General features: G+C 69.8%; 2 protein-coding genes across 2 annotated transcripts; both read right to left on the minus strand.

Moving 5' to 3' along the window:
- Window positions 1-2,606: 2,606 nt before the first annotated feature.
- Window positions 2,607-7,769, minus strand: NR4A1 (nuclear receptor subfamily 4 group A member 1). The gene is made up of 7 exons (XM_082781463.1): window positions 7,649-7,769; window positions 4,421-5,187; window positions 4,037-4,166; window positions 3,788-3,939; window positions 3,489-3,691; window positions 3,226-3,404; window positions 2,607-3,131 (listed from the first exon to the last, which is right to left on the minus strand). The coding sequence occupies exons 2-7, from the start codon at window positions 5,183-5,185 to the stop codon at window positions 2,881-2,883; spliced, it is 1,680 nt and encodes a 559-aa protein (XP_082637589.1). The 5' UTR covers window positions 5,186-5,187; window positions 7,649-7,769; the 3' UTR covers window positions 2,607-2,880.
- Window positions 7,770-11,736: 3,967 nt separating this feature from the next.
- TAMALIN (trafficking regulator and scaffold protein tamalin) lies at window positions 11,737-15,699 on the minus strand (the record flags this gene model as incomplete). Its single annotated transcript, XM_082781477.1, has 8 exons — window positions 11,737-12,478; window positions 12,646-12,712; window positions 12,815-12,881; window positions 12,976-13,069; window positions 13,153-13,255; window positions 13,622-13,676; window positions 14,056-14,105; window positions 15,541-15,699. 8 exons carry the CDS (start codon window positions 15,697-15,699, stop codon window positions 12,063-12,065), a joined length of 1,011 nt encoding a protein of 336 aa, XP_082637603.1. The 3' UTR covers window positions 11,737-12,062.
- Between the last annotated feature and the right edge of the window lie 996 nt (window positions 15,700-16,695).

The raw sequence follows: 16,695 nt of genomic DNA on the forward strand, positions 1-16,695 counted from the left end.
TCCCCGAGCACCTGACGGGGCGGGGGGGCGGGGGGCGGGGGGCGGAGCGGGCCAGCCCATCCTCTTTTAGGGGAGACCCAGGACGTCACCTCCCGATGCTCGGCTCTTTTCTCATCCAAGCCGCCTTTACCGACCCCGAGGCTTTATTTCGGGTATTTCTGCCTCCTCCTCGGCCGTTCCCGGCCGCGGGGCACAGCACGGGCACAGCCCCCGGGCGGGGATTGCCGCCGCCCCCCCCCCCCCCCGCAGCCCGTTTGGTTCGTTCCGAGGCAGGGTACCATAGAGTTGGCCTCCCGCAGCGCAGAGCGGCTCGCGTCTTCCTAGCGGCGCTGCCCAGCCCACAGCGCCCCCTGGTGGGGAGGCCCCGCGGGAGGACCGCTCCGCGCCGGTGACCCCCGGTGACCTGAGGTGACCCCCGGTGACCCGAGGTGACCCCGAGGTGTTGCACCCCTGGGTGCAGGGACACGAGAATGGGGTGCGAGGAGACAAAGGGGGTGGGGTGTGGAGGGGGACATTGGGCATGTGATGCGGGATATGGGGACATGGGGACACGGGGACATGGGGACAGCTGGACAAAGGTGATGGGGACAGGGGGACATGGAGACATGGGGATGGATGGATAGGAAGGACAGGGGGACATGGGGACAAGGGACAGGTGGATCCAAAGGATGGGGGACATGGGGATGGATGGGTGTGAAGGACAGGGGGATATGGGGACAAATGGACCCAAAGGACAGGGGGACACGGGGACAAATGCACCCGAAGGACATGGGGACACGGGGTACAGGGACACGGCAGACAGGTGGGTGGGGATGCGGGGTGCTGGCCTGCCACCGCACTGTGCCCCCTGCCCCGTCCCACCAGCAGGACGCCCACACCCCCGGGGGACACAGCAGGGAGCGGCGTGGCCATGGCCCGGCCCTGGGTGCACGTCCCCACACGTGTGTCTTTGCCATGCGGGGCTGGGCACACGCCAGGACACGCGTGTATGTGCCGGGCAGCCTGAGCCAGCCCCGGGGTTATTTTTACCCAGCCCCGTTGGCACCGGTGTCCCCAACCCTCCCGCAGCAGCTCCTACGAGGGAGATGGGGAACGCAACGAGGTGGGCAACGGCCTCGCTGCCAGCTCCATGGCACGGCACGTCCGTCCCTGCCCCATAACACGGTCATCCCAGCCCCACAGCGTGGTCATTTCTGCCCCACAGCACGGTCATCCCAGCCCCATGGCACCGTCATCCCTGCCCTACAACACGGCAATTCTGTCCCAAGGAAAAGCTGGAGCCCCAGAGCCGTGCCGTGCCGTGCCATACGGTGCCGGCAGCCCTCGCCGTGCCCACCCTGGCCCCCCGTTCCCATTGCCTGCAGCTTTCCCGTCTCCCTCCCAGCCACCCCCCCCACCCGGCCCGCGGCCCCACCGCTGGGCTCAGCGCTGCCCATTGTGTGCGGGGTGGGTGCTGTGGGCGTGGGGGGACAGAGGGCGCCTTGTTGTGCGCCGCCGCGGCCCCCCCCGGCCCCGCCGCCTCAATGCGCCCCTTGTTCTGCGCTGGCCCTTGGTGGCCCCAGGAACACTGCTGCGGGGGCGGGCTGTCCCCGGCAGGAGGAAGGGGACAGTGCCAACCTGGTGTGTCCCCCCCCCCCCGCTGTCCCCATGCACTAGGACTCCCACCCTATTCCTATCTCCACTGTCCCCATGCACTGTGACACCCACCCCATCCCTGTCCCTACTGTCCCCATGCACCAGGACACCCCCCCTATCCTGTCCCCACTGTCCCCATGCACCCCTGTCCCCATGCAATGGGACACCCACCCCATCCCTGACCCCATTGTCCCCATGCACCAGGACTCTCCCCTCCCCATTCCTGTCCCCCTGCAATGGGACACCCCCCCTATCCCTGTCCCCATGCACTGGGACACCCACCCCATCCCTGTCCCTACTGTCCCCGTGCACTGGGACACCCCCTATCCTGTCCCCATGCACCAGTACACCCCCCATCCTGTCCCCATTATCCCCACACACCAGGACACCCCCATCCCTAACCCCAAGCACCCTCCTCCCTCCATAACCCCCCCATGCATGGCTGCAAGACCCAGGCTGCGAGCGAGCCCCCCCCTTTGGTGCCCTGCCCCTTGAACGTCCCCTCCTGGCACCGTCCCCGGAGCCTCGTCCCTGCACCCCAGCGGGCTGGGGGGTGGCGGTCACGCTTCCCGGGTTATTTTGGGGAGGATAAATCAGGCGGGCGACAGGTGCGGGGCCGCTGCAGCCGCCGCCACGGGGGTGAGCGAGGGTTCAAGGGCAGCGGGGCCGCGGCGTGGGCAACGTGTGGCCGCGGCGCCCCGGCTGTCCCCGTCACCGACACCGGAGCCACCGCCGCCCGCAGCCCGTCCCGGCTCAGAGAGGGGGGCAGCGGGCAGCACTACGTCCAAATTTCAATATATTAAATATAGAATATATTACCGGGGGGGGGGGGTTGGGGAGAGAGGGTGAAAGAGCCCTGGGGGCAGGGGGGGGGGGTGCACAAATATAAATGTGGGGTGGTGGTGCTGAGATTGTACGTACAAGTTTATATACAGAAAAAGGCCAAAAGAAACGAGAAAAAAAAAAAAAAAAAAGGGGGAGCAGGCGGAGGCTGGGGGGGGGTCCGGTGCAAGCCCCCCCCCTCCCTGCACCCCCTGCTCTGTACAGGATCCGGCCTCTCGGTATTTACAACGCGGGCGTTTGTACAGGGAGGAGGGAGCACCGCGCCGGCTGGCCTCACGCTGCCGGCGCCGTGAAGGCACAAGGGGGGGACCCGGGTGTCCCCAAGGGGGGACCTGGACATCCCGAGGGGGACCTGGACATCCTCGGGGGGGGGGACCCGGGCAATCCCCGGGGTGAGGGCGCTCAGAAGGGCAGCGTGTCCATGAAGATCTTGTCGACGATGGGCGGCGGCGGCACCAGGTCCTCCAGCTTCAGGTAGAAGATGCGCTGCAGCCCCTGGGTGCAGAGGGTGCGCAGCTCGGGCAGTTTGCCCAGCAGCTTGGAGAGGCAGCCGGGGCGACCCGGTTCGCCCGCCGCCACGTGGTCCTTGAGGCAGCCCACGATGCGGTTCTGCAGCTCCTCCACCCGTTTCGGCTCCTTCAGCCCATGGCGATCTGCGCGGGGGACGAGGTGTGAGGACCGCGGGGCCAGGGGAGGGGACACCCGGTGCTGGAGGGACAGGGGGATCCCATCCCGTCCCCACCTCACCTGTGATGATGACGAGGGCGGCGAGGCAGGAGAAGGAGGGCACGTCCACGCTCATGCGGTGCAGGCTCTGGGAGAACTCGAGGATGGCGTCGATCCACTCGCCGAAGCCCCGCACGCACTGCAGCCGGTGCAGCACCACGCCGTTGCAGAAGATGAGTTTGCCTTCCTCCGGCCTGGAGCTGCGGGCACAGCCTGATTGTCACCCCCCCCTCCCTGGCACGGCCCCAAACGTCCCCGCCACCCCGCACCGTGCCGCGGCTCACCGGTACGCCAGGCGCAGGATGAAGAGCTCCAGGAAAGCCGACTCCAGCAGCAGGTCCTGGTCCTCCTTGGGCAGCTCGGCGAAGCCCTGGATCTTCTCAGCCCACTTGCGGATGACGTCCATGGAGCCGGTGAGGAGGTCGTAGAACTGCTGCACGTCCACCGAGTCCTCCTTCTCGAACTGGCACGGCGCCGCCTCCTGGAACTGCCGGGACGGGATGGGGACGGGGTGGTGAGGATCAGAGCCCCGGGGAGAGCTCCAGGTGGCACGGGGGTGGCACCGGGGTGGCACCGGCCCTACCTTGGAGTAGTCGAGCTTGGTGGCGCTGGGGACGGAGTCGATGTGTGCCCGCACCAGGGAGGTGATGAGGCTGACGGGGGACGCGTCCGGAGGCTGCTTGGGCTTGGAGGGCAGGCGGCCACGGCGACCCTTCAGGCTGTCGGTCCGGACCACTGCGGGCAGCAGGACGTGCAATGAGCGCGGGCGTCCTCAGCCGGGCACCGGGGGGTCCCCGTAGCTGTGCCCAACCCCCCAAATCAACCCTGGTACCTTCTTTGACCATGCCCACGGCCAGGCACTTCTGGAAGCGGCAGAACTGGCAGCGGTTCCTCCGCCTCTTGTCCACGGGGCAGTCCTTGTTGGCCAGGCAGATGTACTTGGCGTTCTTCTGCACCGTGCGCTGCGGGCGGGGAAGGAGCGAGCGAGCTCAGCCCCGGGGCGCGGAGCCACCGAACAAAAGCCCTTCTGTCCTCCGCCACCCGCTCCGGCCCCGCATCCGGCTCCAAAGCTGCTTAGGGGGGGCCCCCGCTGTGCCACCGGGACGTTGGGGCTGGGGACACCGGGGCTAGGGCCGCTCTCCCTGCCCCCGTCCCTCTCGGGGTGACCCATGGCTGGAGAGGCAAGGCAGGAATTCTCCCTCGTGGCGTTTCTTACCTTGAAGAAACCCTTGCAGCCCTCGCAGGTGCGCACGCCGTAGTGCTGGCAGGAGGCGTTGTCCCCGCAGACGGCGCAGCGTCCCTCGCCCGCCCCGGGGCTGCGCGTCTTGGCGGGGGCCAGCGTGGGCCCCTCCAGCAGCGGCGAGGCGGGGGCCAGAGGCAACCCGGAGAAAGCCCCCGGGGAGCCCTGGGGCAGCGCGAAGGCGTCCGTGTCCAGCAGGCGCGGGTCCTTCAGGGGCCCGGGGGAGCCACCGGGGCTGGGGGCCGGGGGCCCGAAGGCGAAGAAGGGGGGCTGCGCCGCGCCCCCCTTTGCTGGCTCAGCCCAGGGCCGCCCTCCCTCGTAGCTCGGCGGCGGCGAGTACGCCCCGAAGGAGCCCTCCCAGCCTGGCATTTGGGGCGCCTGGAAGCCCGGCGTGGCCGGCGAGGGGACGGAACAGGGGCTGCCGTAACAGTCCGACCCGCTGGAGGAGAGGGTCTCCTCGGGCTGCCCGAAGGCGCCGGGGTAGCAGCCGTACACCTGGAAGTCCTCCAGCTTGAAGGCGGCGGGCTGGCTGCTGGCCGGCAGCTGGTAGAGGAAGGCGTCGAACTCCCCGGCGTAGCTCTCCATGAAGGTGCTGAAGCTGGGCAGGGCGGGAGCGGCCGCCAGGTCGGCACCGGCCACCTCCATGGGGAAGCGGCCGCCGTCGGGGCTCAGCAGCTCGCTGGGGCAGCGCTCGCAGGGGCCAGCGCCGGCTGTGCCATACTGCGCCTGGATGCAGGGCATCTCTGTGGGGAGAGCAGGGTGTCAGCGGGGACCCTGCTGCTCCTGCGCCCACCCTGCTGCTCCTGCGCCCACCCCGCCTGCCCCACGGAGCCTGCGCCGAGGGATGGAGAGGGGTGAGAGCCACGGCGCGGGGCTCGGCGCGTGCCAAGGCATCCCCCTCGCAAGCCCAGGGCCCTGTGGCAGCCGCTGTTGTCCCCAAGAAAGGTCACGGCGCAGCCAATGGGAGCAAAGGACATTCCCCAAAACGCTGGGTTAGCAAAGCCGACGAAAGGGAAGGAGGGAGGAATGCGGCCGGCGGATTCCCGAGCTCCGGTCTGGCTGAGGGAAGCCGGTCTTTGGGCCGGGGGGGGCGGGGGGCTGAAGCTGGCCCTGAGACCAGGCTAAACCGGGGCGCTCGGCTCCCCAAGGAGCCTTTTTGGAGCTCGGTGGAACAGCAAAAGCAGCCCAGGGCAGGCTGCAGCCGGAGCCGCTGCATGGGGGCAAGGAGCCCCCAGCACGGGAGGCACAGGTGGCCGGATCCAGCCCCGCGGCCGCGGAGACGCGTAACAGGAGTCTCAGGTCCAGCTGAAAGCCAAGACAGTGGTGACCCTCATGGCAAGACGATAATGTAATTCATCTCGCAGACCTTTAAAGGTCACCCCGCGCCTGGCACCGAGGCCGCGGGCCGGAGCCCCCGGCACAGCGCGGTGCCAGTTTGCCCCACGGGCCACCCCTCAGCCAAGTTCCTGCAGCTCTCGCGCTGCGCCCTCCAGAAAGCTGACACCCACCCGGGGAGCCGGGTAAAAATACCCTGCGTGGGCCCAGCCCCACTACCCCCTCGGTGCCACCGGCCCCAAGCTGCTCCCGGTGTCCCTGTGCCGCCGTGGGGTTTGTCCCCATCTGTCGGGGCTGAGGGGGATCGTGGCTGGCGTGCCACACAGACACGAAGTGTCCCCCCGCCGAGTGCCACCTCCCCCTGGGGGCTGGCTGTCCCGTGCTCCCAAAATAGAGCCTTCGGCCTCCTGGGACCGAACCACACTGGGATTTACCGGGCAGACATGCGCGCCCCCCCTCTCCCTTCACCCCCCCCCTCGTGGCACCTTTCCACCAGCGGGACCAGGCCAGCACAGGGAAGCGCAAAGAGCTCCCACGGTGCAGATTTTTCCGAGGGGCTGGGGAACGCCGGCTGCCTCCTGCCACGCAGCAGCAGGGCACGATGCCGGGGACACGGCGGGGGCCGCAGCGGCTCTGCCGGCAGCTCGGTGCCATGCAAATCCCGGCTGCAAATTGCTGCCCGGCCGCTGCTCCATGCAAACCTGCAGCCCGTTCCTACAAACCCCGCGGGGGCTTTGTCCAGCGGCAGCAGGCAGCGCTCGGCTCAGTTGCTGCTTCCTCTCCTTTTGCCTATTCAAATGCCGGTGGCGTTTGGGGGTCCCCAGCACGAAATCCCCCAGGGACGAGCCCAAATTTCTGCAGCAGCCCCCGCGGCTCGAGGCGGGCATTAATTGCAGGATCCTCGTCGGGGAGTGCGGGAAGCTGCCCAGAGCCCTGCCCGGAGCCCGCTGCCAACGCAGGCTGGTGGCAGCCCCTGGCACCAAGCCCTGGGCTGCGGGCGGGCGAGAGCAGCTGGCGGCGCAGGGGGGAGCGCTGCCCACCTCCCCCCGGCACCTGCTGCCTTCTGCCACGGTGCAGCCGCTGCCAGGCCCCTCACGGTGCTGCCTGCACCGTGCCACCGGGAAGGCAGCACCGGGAATGGGGCTTTGCCACCCCCGTTCCCCCCCCTCCCGGCTTCAGGCGGAGGTTTTGGGTGCAGGGAGCAGCCGTTCCCTGGCCCGGTGCGGCCGGGGACAGCCCCAAAAAACGCGGTCCCGCCGCTGCCCGGCTCCCCCCACGGAGCCGCACGGAGCGCCCCGGAGCCACCGGAGCTCCCCAACCCCGCGCACCGTGCACGGAGCCCGGCTGCCCCGGTCCCGGCGGGACCCCTCTCTCCGTCTGGCCGCGGCACCGCTGGCTCCCGGCGCTCCCCGGTGCTGCCGGGGCAGCCTCCGTCGCGGCTCTCCCTGCTGCCACCGGGACTGCCCGTGCCGGGGATCCCGCACGCCTCCCGGTCCCTTTCCCCGACTCTCCCCGGTGTCACCACCGGGCTGCCCGCTCTCCACGCTCCTTGCTCGGCGCTGCCCTGACCCCGTTACCGGCGGTGCTAGCGGGGCGCTCCGGTGCCCCCGACACCCCCGGCAACCCCGGCACCCCACTCCCGGCGCACCTTACCGGGCGCGCACCGCCCGACCGGCGCCCCCCTGGCCCCCCACCCCACCGGGACGCCCCATCCCGACCCCCCCGGTGCTCCCGGACCACCCCAAACCCACGCACCTTGCAGAGCGCGCACCGCCCCCTCCCTTTACCCCCGTTTCCACCGGGGACTCTCCATCCCGGTCCCTCCACCCCTACTCCGGGACACCCTCCCGGTGCCTCCCCAAGCCGTACCCGGGGTGCCGGGGCGCGGCGCTCCGGTCCCGTCCTGCCGCCGCTGCCGGTTGCTCCGCCGGGCTCGGGCCCCGCCACTACTTTCTCTTAAGCGCTCGGTGACGCGCGGGGCGGTGCGCGGGCCCGTGACGCACGGCGGCACCGTAGAAGGAGCGGGGGGGCGGTTCCGGCGGGGGCGCGGCCGTGACGCACGCGGGGTTCCATTGACGCAACCTCGGCGCCCGCGCTAAAAATACCCCTGCGCGGCCCCGGCTAAAAATAGCGCGGGCGCCCCCCGCTTCCCTCCCCTCCTCCTCCCCCCCCTTTCGCTCTCCGGGGCTCCCGGGACCGCCGCCCGGGTGTCCGGTGCCGGTATTCCCCGTGCCGTCCCGGTGCGGTAGCCCCGGTGCCGGTGCGCCCCGTGCCCTCCCGGTGGCAGCGGCCCCGGTGCCTCCCGCTGTCGGTAGCTCCGGTGCCGGTGTCCCCAGTGCCCTCCTGGTGTCGGTATCCGCTGTGCCGGTGGGAACCGGAGCCGGTGTTTTCGGTGCCATCCCGGTGCCAACTTTCCCGAGCCCTCCCGGTGCCAGCGCCCCTGGTTCCCTCCCGGTGCCGGTACCCCCGGTGTCCTCCCCAGAGCCCCAGCACCAAGAGAAGCTCCCGGGGCCGCGGGCACCGGGAGGACCCCGGGGCAGCTCCGGCCGTGCGGGACCCGGTTACCGGCCGGGACAGCGAGGCAACAGCGAGCTCTCTCCCGGTGCCACCGGGGCATCCCAGGTCCGGTCACCTCCCTCCGCCCGTCCCTGGAAGCCAGAAGCGGGGCTTTCAGCGCCTCCGATCCCCGTTCCTGGACGCACCGGTGCCGGTTCCGATCGTTCCCGTATTTTTATCGCGGGTCCCGGTGCTCGCAGGTGGCCGAGAGCCGCGCAGCCGGGACGGGCTCGGAGGCGCCTCGGTGCCGAGCTGCTGGCGGCCGGCCCGGGCCGAGCGGGGCCGCGGGGGGCCCGGGACAACCGGGGCGGAACAAACCGGAGTGTGGAGAGGGGGGGGGGCACCCTACAACCGGGGGGGCTGCGGGTCCCACTCCCACCGGGGCCGGGCTTGGATTAGGGTTAGGATTAGGATTAGGTTTAGGGTTAGCGGCTGCCCCCGTGCCCCGAACCACTGAGGGGTGCCACCCCGAGGGCTCTGCGGGAGGCCCCCCCGGGGCCCCCCCTTCCCGGCTGTGCCCCCCCCCCCGGGGCCGCCCTGCCCGCGGGGAGACCCTGGCCGGGCCGATGGAAACAGCGGCGGCTGCTGGCGGCCGCCCAGCACCGCCCGGCCGGGGGAACCGCTTCGGGCCGGGGAGATGAGCTCAGCCCCCGCGGGACCGGGGGGGGGGGGCCGAGGGGGGGGCCCGGGGCTGTGCGGGGCTGGGCGAGACCCCCGGTGCCCCCCGGTTGCTGCCCCCCACCAGCCCTGGCAATGCGCCTCCCCGGTAGCGCCCTCGGCAACGCCGCCCGCTGCAGTGCCGCCCGGTAGTGCCCCCCCCGCCCCGAGTCCGAGCCCCCCCGGTCGTGCTCCTCCCCCCCCCCCCCGCCCAGTACGAGCCCCCCCCGATAGTGCCCACCCCCCCCAAATCAATACCCCCTCCACTCAACGCCAGCCTCCTGTCCGGTGGCACTACCGGTGTCCCCCGGTCGTGCCCCCCCCCAGCACGAAGGGACCCCCTTGGGGGGGCGCCGTCGGGACCCCACCTCCGGCTCTGGGCCCCCCCCCGGGCCTCTCAAGGAACGGCGAGGGGCGAAACCCAGGACCGGAGGGGCCCGGGGACACCGGCAGGGGGGTGTTGGGGGGGGGGCGCAGAGCTCCCGGGGGGCTCGGGGGCAAAGGGGGGGGAACGGGGCCGGGGGTCGGGCGCTGCCGCCGCCCCCTCCGCGCCCCCCGTTACCTCGCCCCGTCCCGGTGCCGGTCCCGGCTCCCGGCGCCGCCGCCGCCGCTCGCCACCCGCCCCGAGCTGGGGCCCCGTGACGTCATGCCCGCCGCTGACGTCACGGAATCCCGGCGGCAGCCCCGGGGCCGCCCCCGCGGGGATTCCCTCGGGCAGGGTCGGCCCCGGAGCTCGGCGGAACCCACCGGGGCCCCGCACCCCGAGGCTGGAACCGGGGCAAAACCGGGGCCGGGCCGGGGATCGCGGCCAGGTCCCGGGGAACCGGAGCCGTCGGGGGGGGGGGGGGCCCGGGGCAGCGCTGCTGCTGCAGCCCCTCGGTGCCCACGGAGCTGGCCCGGGAGGCTCGGCCGGCGGCCCCCGCACCGGGATTAGCTGTACCTGCAGCACCCGCTGCCCTACGCCGGGGGAGGACACGCTCACCCCGTAATCCCGTAATCCCGTAATCCCGGCGGCACGGCGAGGCACGGCTGAGGGGCCCTGGGGGACAACAGGGAAGCCGTGGGGATGGGGTGGCCACCCCGTGTCATCGGGTACCCCGTGCCATCAGCCACCCTGTGCCATCGGGCACCCCGTGCCATCGGGCACCCCATGCAATCCATCTCCCCGTGCCATCACCCTGTGCTGTCACCCCAAACCATCTGTCACCCCGTGCCATCGGGCACCCTATGCAATCTGTCTCCCTGTGCCACCACCCCGTGCCATCACCCTGTGCCATCCGTCACCCCGTGCCATCTGTCACCCCATGCCATCGGGCACCCTATACAATCCATCTCCCTGTGCCATCCGTCACCCCGTGCCATCCGTCACCCAGTGCCATCCGTCACCCGGTGCCATCCGTCACCCCGCACTGCTGCACCCACAGCCTGGCTGCCACGCTTGGGGCAGGAGCAGGGGGTGGGGGATTTTCAGGCTGCCCACGGGCTCCCTGCCACCGGCCTCGATTTGCCCGTAACGAGAGCCTGCAGCGGGGGTGTTCCCACCCTGCACCCCATCACGTCTGGGTGCCACGCGTGACCCTGCAGCCCACGGGGCCGGTGCCCAGCCCGTGCCCACCAGCTCGTGCCCAACCCGGGCACGTGGAGCTCCAGGTTGGGGCTAAAAAAAGCCCCCGCGTGGCGCGGCAGCTGCTGGGGAAGGTCCCGTGACGGGGACGGGGTGCCCTGACCCTGGCAACGCGCGCGCGGGCGGCCCCGGGAGCAGCACCATAAATGTCCACGCACGGAGTCCTCCTGGAACTGGGACAAGGCAGGAGAGCAGTGGGGAGCCGGGGGGGGCCCAGGCACACACACACACCCCCCCCGGGCACGTGGTGTGCAGCACACGCATGCACACACACACGCGTGTGCACGGGCATCAAGCGTGTGCGCGCACACGCACGCACCAGGCATGCACATGCAGCCCCCCCCCCCCAAATCCCTTTCATCCCCCAAAGCCCCCAGGCAGTGAGGTTGTGCCCGGGTGCTGAGCCCCCGCTGCACCCCCTCGTGCCCCCCCCCCAGCTGTGGGTGCAGTGGGACACGGTGTGGGGCCACCCTCGGGACCCCCAAGACCTAATTTTAGGGGGTACAAGGCAATGGGGAAACTGAGGCACGGAGTGGGACCCCCCCCCATTCACCTGTACCACAATGGGGGGCTCTCGGTGCACACAGGGCAGGCAAGGCCCCCCCCATGCAAAGAATCCCACGGCTGCACCCCAAAAAAACACCCCATTTTTTTGATGCCCTTTGTGGGCTGGTGCTGGGCACCCAGGGCACGCCGGCAGCAGGTCCCAGGGCACCCATGGGTGCTGCTGAAACAGCCCAGGGGGGCTCAGGGCACAGCACCTGGGAGCTTGGGGGGTGGCAACAGGGCAGGGATATGATGTGGGGGACCCCGGTGCCCGTCCCGTTCCCCCCCCCGGGCACCCCAGGAACGGAAGGACAGGGGTGGGAGCCGCTTCCCGTGGCTGCCGGAGGAAGCGGAGCAGGAAGGGGCCTGGCCGGGACCCAGCGGGGCCACAGGCAGGCGGGGGGGGGGGGGTGGGACTGGGGTGTCCCCACGCAGGCCAGAGGGTGACAGCGGTCACCACGACGGCCAAAACTCTTTTTTTATGCTGGGGGGGGCACAGCCACAGGGGGTTCCTTACGGGGCACCGTCCCCAAAAGCCACCTCTGCCGGAGTCACAGCCACACGCGGGTGCAAAAAAAGTCAAAAAGTCTCTGTATTGGCGAGCAACGAGTGCGCCACGCGGTACAAAACCCTTTTTTTTTTTTTTTTTTTTTGGGGGGGGGGGGGGGTAGAAGGCACAATGCCCCCCCCCCCTCCCCCAGCACGGAGGCCACCAGTTCCTGAGATGAGCGGTGGCTTCAGAAGCCACCTCGGGACCTTGGGAACAGCCCCCGCTTGCGTCCCTCGGTGCCGTGACCCCCCACGCCTTGGGGTGGGGGTGGGGGGGGGCTTCTTGCAATAAATAAATAAATTAGGCTCAGGTGGGGGGGGGGGGGATATGGGAGGGAACAACACCCCCAGCTAGAGGTGGCTCTCCTCCTCCTCCAGCGCACGGTTCAGTCCCGGGATGAATTTGAGCAACCGCTGGCGGAAGCTGCTGTGCCGAGCCTTGTGGGGGGGTCCCACGCCCCCCCCGGGCCGGGGGTCTCCGGCTCGTGCCCACAGCAGCCCCGCGGCCCCCGCGCCCCCGCTGCATTTTAGGCTGGAGCTGCGGCTCAGGGCTGGCCGGGAACGGGGCGGAGGGGGCGCGGGGCTCGAGGTGCCCCCCTCGTCCCCGTCCTTGTCGAGGGAATCGGCGAAGACGCAGGTTTGGTACAAGGAATCGTCGCTGCCGGCGGCGCTGGCGCGGGGGGAGCCCGGGGGGGCCCCCCCACCCTGCAGGCACCAGCGCAGGGACTCGAGGGTGTCGTAGATGCTGGGGTCCTTGGCCACCACTCCTGCTGGGGGGGGGAGGAAATAGCAGTGGTGAGGGAGGTCAGAAGGGGTTTTGGGGGGGATTTGGGGCACCCCGAGGAGCTGCCCCGCTGCCTGCACCCCCCCTTCTATCCTGGGACCCCCCCCACTCTCCTGGGACCCCCCACTTTACTGGGACCCCCCCACTCACCCCGCACCAAGCGCTGCTCCTGCACCATCAGCGAGCGGTACTCCCCCCACTTCTCGTAGAGCGTTTGCTGTGGGGCAAAAAAAAGGGAGGTGTGGGGGTTAAGGGTTACGTGAAGGGGTCCCAGACGCCCCCCCCGATCCCCTGACCCCCCCCCAGCCCTTCCCCTCACCTTTAGGTACTGCAGCCGTGCCTCCAGCTCAGCTCTCCGGATGGAGGTCCCGTAGAGCGTGTCGAGCCTGCGGGGCAGCAGCCGTCAGCACGGGGCTGGGGGCCACCTCGGGACCCTCCCCCCCCCCGGCACCCCCGGATCCCCCCCCCCCCAAGGCTCACCTGAGCACATTCCCCGAGCTCTTGATGATCTCCACGATCTCCCGGTGCCGGATGCCCTCCACGTTCAGCCCGTTCACCCCCGTGATGGTGTCCCCTGGAGGTGGGGGCGGATGGGATCAGGGATGCCAGCCCCCCCCCCGGGACCCTCCTGTCCCCCCCCCCGGGGGCTGTGCTCACCAGTTTTGAGTCCCGCAGCCTCGGCTGGGCTCCCGCTGTGCACTTGGCACACGAAGGTGAACATCTCCACGCTGTTCCTGTCCTGGTGGTGCAGCCCGTAGGTCTGAAACAGGGGGTGGGGGGGGTTAGGGGAACACCCCCCCCTTTAAATAAAACACCCAGGGTTTCCCCTCTACAACAGCCACAGGGCCTGGGGGGGGGATTTCAATGTTTAAGCAGCACCTGGGGCTGCTGCCCTGGCTCTGGGGGGGGCTTGCACCAAATTCCTGCGCCCCCAGCCAGGAAGGGCCCGTCCGTGTCCCCCCCCCCCCGCCACCCCCACACCAGGGGAGGCTTCGGTAAGCAGGCAGCTCCGTCACGGCTAAAAATAAAAACCGTGGCTCAGAGACAATTTAAAAATACCCTCCATGCAAAGCAAGGTGCGGGCTGGAAGGGTGGGGAGCGCGGCACGGCACGGCACGGCACCCACCTGGATCTCGAAGCCAAAGGTCTCCTCCGCCTTCTTCTCCAGCGTCACCACCCTCCTGGGGGGGGGGACACAAGGGGTGAGGGACGAGGCAGAGCCCCCTCCCGGCCCAGCCCGCTGAGAGTTTGGGCACTTTTCTAACTAAACGCTGCCTCGGGGTTTGGGTTTTTCTTGGTGCTGGGTGGATGAAAGCCTGGGGGAAGCCCAGGAGCTGTGGATGGGACCCCCTGGGGGGGAGAACTTGGGGGGTCTGGGGGTGTCAGGTCCCTACAGGGAGCTGTGCCCCCCGCTGGCAGCTAATCCCTTACCCACCCTGGAATCCCCTCCATCTCCACCCCACTGCGGGGTGTCTGGGGCAGCACCCCAGGGATGCTCCAACCCCTGCCCCACTCTTCCACGTGCCCCCCTCCCCTTGTCACCCGCACCCCGACCCCTACCTGTGCTCCTCTGGGGACTCGCTCGGGGACGTCCACTTGAACCCCGCATCCTGCGGCAGAAGCAGAGCCATCAGCAGGGCGCACCGACCCGCTGGCATTCCCCCGGAACTCCCCCGGGGACAAAACGGGGCACCCCATGGGGACGAGCACCATGCCAAGCCGGCACCGGACCAGCACCCGTGCACCCAAGAGCCCTGTGCCCCCCCCCCCCCCCACCCCGTGCCCTGGCCGTTGGGGCATAACGAGGCTTTTATCCGTGCTCAAAGCCGCCCTCACATCTGCTCTGCGCTCGCCCCACGCTTTGACGTCGGCTGTGCCGAACCCCAAGTCACGCTCGGGGCGGGGGCGGGCGGGCACAGAGGGGCCCTGTTGGGATCTCGGCGTCGGGCTTTTCATGCGGAGCCGCCTCTCGGCCCCGACAATCGGCCCTTTGTGGAGGGCACGGAGGCGTGGGCAGGCAGCGGGACCAGCGGGACCCTTGCCACGGGGTAGGGGTGACAGAGCTTTCCCCCCAAAATGCCCCGGAGAGGTGCATGCGGTCACATCGTGAGCAACGCATGCGGCTCGTCCCGGGGGTGCCCAGGTGCCACCACGTCCCCATGCCCTGCACCTAATGGGTGTCACCGAGCCCGTGGCTGGGAGCGGGCGGCTGTCCCAAACGCGACCCCAAAAATCTCAGCGCTCAACAACCGGCGTCGGGTACGTGACCCCATCGGGAAGGACGCAGCCCATCACGTCGGCACCCAAAACGTCACCCTCAGCACGGGGAGGTGACGCAGGACGCCCTGGCCCCGTTTGGGGACGTCTCCTGCGGTGGCCTCGGTCAGCGGGAAGGAGCCAGGGCCCACGGCACGTGACGGCAGGGCCGCGAGAGCCACTTCTGCTCCGGATGTCGGCTCCACTCTCGCTTCCCTCCGACGCTCAGGAAGCGCCGTGGGGCCCGGGGGGAGCACAAGGGCGGTGTCGGGGCCCAGAGCTGCCACCGAGGGGCTTTCCCAAGGCACGGGGACCGTGGGGACGCCCCTGTCCCGGTGGCGCGGGTACGCACATGGGGAGCGGGGACCCGTGCCCGGACCCCAAAGCCAGCGGGGAAGGGCGCGGGGAGGAACTGGGGCAGGGCGTAGGGCTTGGAGGGGGGATACTGGGGCAGGATGGGGACGCGGGGAAGGTGCCGTGGGTGGGAGCAGGGAGGAACGGGGCCAGGAGGCGACGCTTGGGTCGGGGGGACACCGGGGCAGGACACGGGGACAGGATGAGGGAGGACACGGATTTAAGGACGGGGGTGCAGGGACAGCACCGGCACGGGACCCCCCCCGGGGTGGGGATGCTGAGCCAGGGATGCGCCCCCCTCCAGCCCCAACCCGGTCCCGATCGCGGCTCCGGGGCACGAACCGGGAGGTGCTGGTGGTACTGGTGGTACTGGTGGGGGGGGGGGGACACCGGCAAACGACCCCTCGGCATCCCGGGGGGGGCCAAACCTCCTACCTTGCGCACGCGGGGCAGGGTCCCACCGGCGGCCGCCAGCGCCCGGTAGACGGCGGCGGGGCCGGGGCGCTCCGGGGCCGGGGCCGGGGCCGGGGCCGCATCCTGCTCCTCCTCCTCCTCCTCCTTCGGCCGGAGCCGCCGCAGGCGCCGCAGGGTCATGGCCGGGCCGCTCCGCCCAGCGCGCCGCTATATCAGCCCGCGGGGGCGTGGCCAGGGGGAGGACACGCCCCCAAAGCGGTGAGGACACGCCCCCTTCTCACCAGGACACGCCCACAATCCCGCCAGGACACAGCCACAAACCAGCCAGGCCACGCCCCCTCCCAACAAAGACACGCCCACAATCCCGTTAGAACACGCCCCCATCCCGCTAAGACATGCCCCCTTCCCGCGAGGACACGCCCCCAATGCTAAAACCCACGCCCCTCCTAGTCTTGACCACGCCCCCTCCTGGTCCTGACCACGCCCCATCGGGATTTTGGCCCCGCCCTTCTCGGTCCTGGCCCCGCCCCCAGGTCCTGAGGTGCCCAGAATGGGGCCCCCTTGAGCGGGGGGGGAAATTTTGGGGTCCCCATGGCCCCCTCCCAGCCCCGGGGAGGGGGCTCCAGAGCAGGGCCAGGGGCCCGGCAGCAGTGGGGAGGGGACGGAGGCCGAGGAGGGGTGAAGAGAAGCCCCTGGGTGCCGAGCTGGGCTCCCCCCTTCCCCCCCATCCCCATTTTTCGTAATAGCATTTTTTGATTTTCACTAAATAGCACCGGGGGAGGACGTGGAATAGGGCAGCACCTCCCAAAAATAGTGTTCGAGGAGAAAAGTGTGGTGCTAGCAAGGGGTATCACCCCCTTCTCCCCTTCCCTGGCACCTTGGGTGCATAAACCTTTATTTCTCCAAAATAATTATTCACATTTCCCGAAACGGCCTCGTTTGAAGGTATCAGAACAAAAAATGTGATCCTACAGAGCAGTTTTCTCCAGCACCGGGCCTTAGGGTTAAGCTGGTAGCGATGTGGAGGGGACTGACACACAAGGAGAGAAATTTGGGTCCCTGAAATTCGGCTCCGCGGCGAAATTTGGGTCCCAGGACACAGAGTAACAAGCACATTTACAACCAACCTGGGAATGTGAAAGCTGGGGAGCGTGGATTGCCCCAAAACTGAGCCAA

Source organism: Aythya marila (genome assembly GCF_965140915.1).
Source record: "Aythya marila genome assembly, chromosome: 30".
NCBI lineage: Eukaryota > Metazoa > Chordata > Aves > Anseriformes > Anatidae > Aythya > Aythya marila.

Coding starts and splice junctions, on each gene's coding strand:
- NR4A1 (XM_082781463.1), bottom strand. CDS start 5,185: ATGCCCTGCATCCAGGCGCAGTATGGCACAGCCGGCGCTGGCCCCTGC. Junction 4,167..4,420: donor GCTGCAAGGGTTTCTTCAAG/GTAAGAAACGCC, acceptor CCCCGCCCGCAG/CGCACGGTGCAGAAGAACGC. Junction 3,405..3,488: donor ATCCTGCGCCTGGCGTACCG/GTGAGCCGCGGC, acceptor CTGTGCCCGCAG/CTCCAGGCCGGAGGAAGGCA.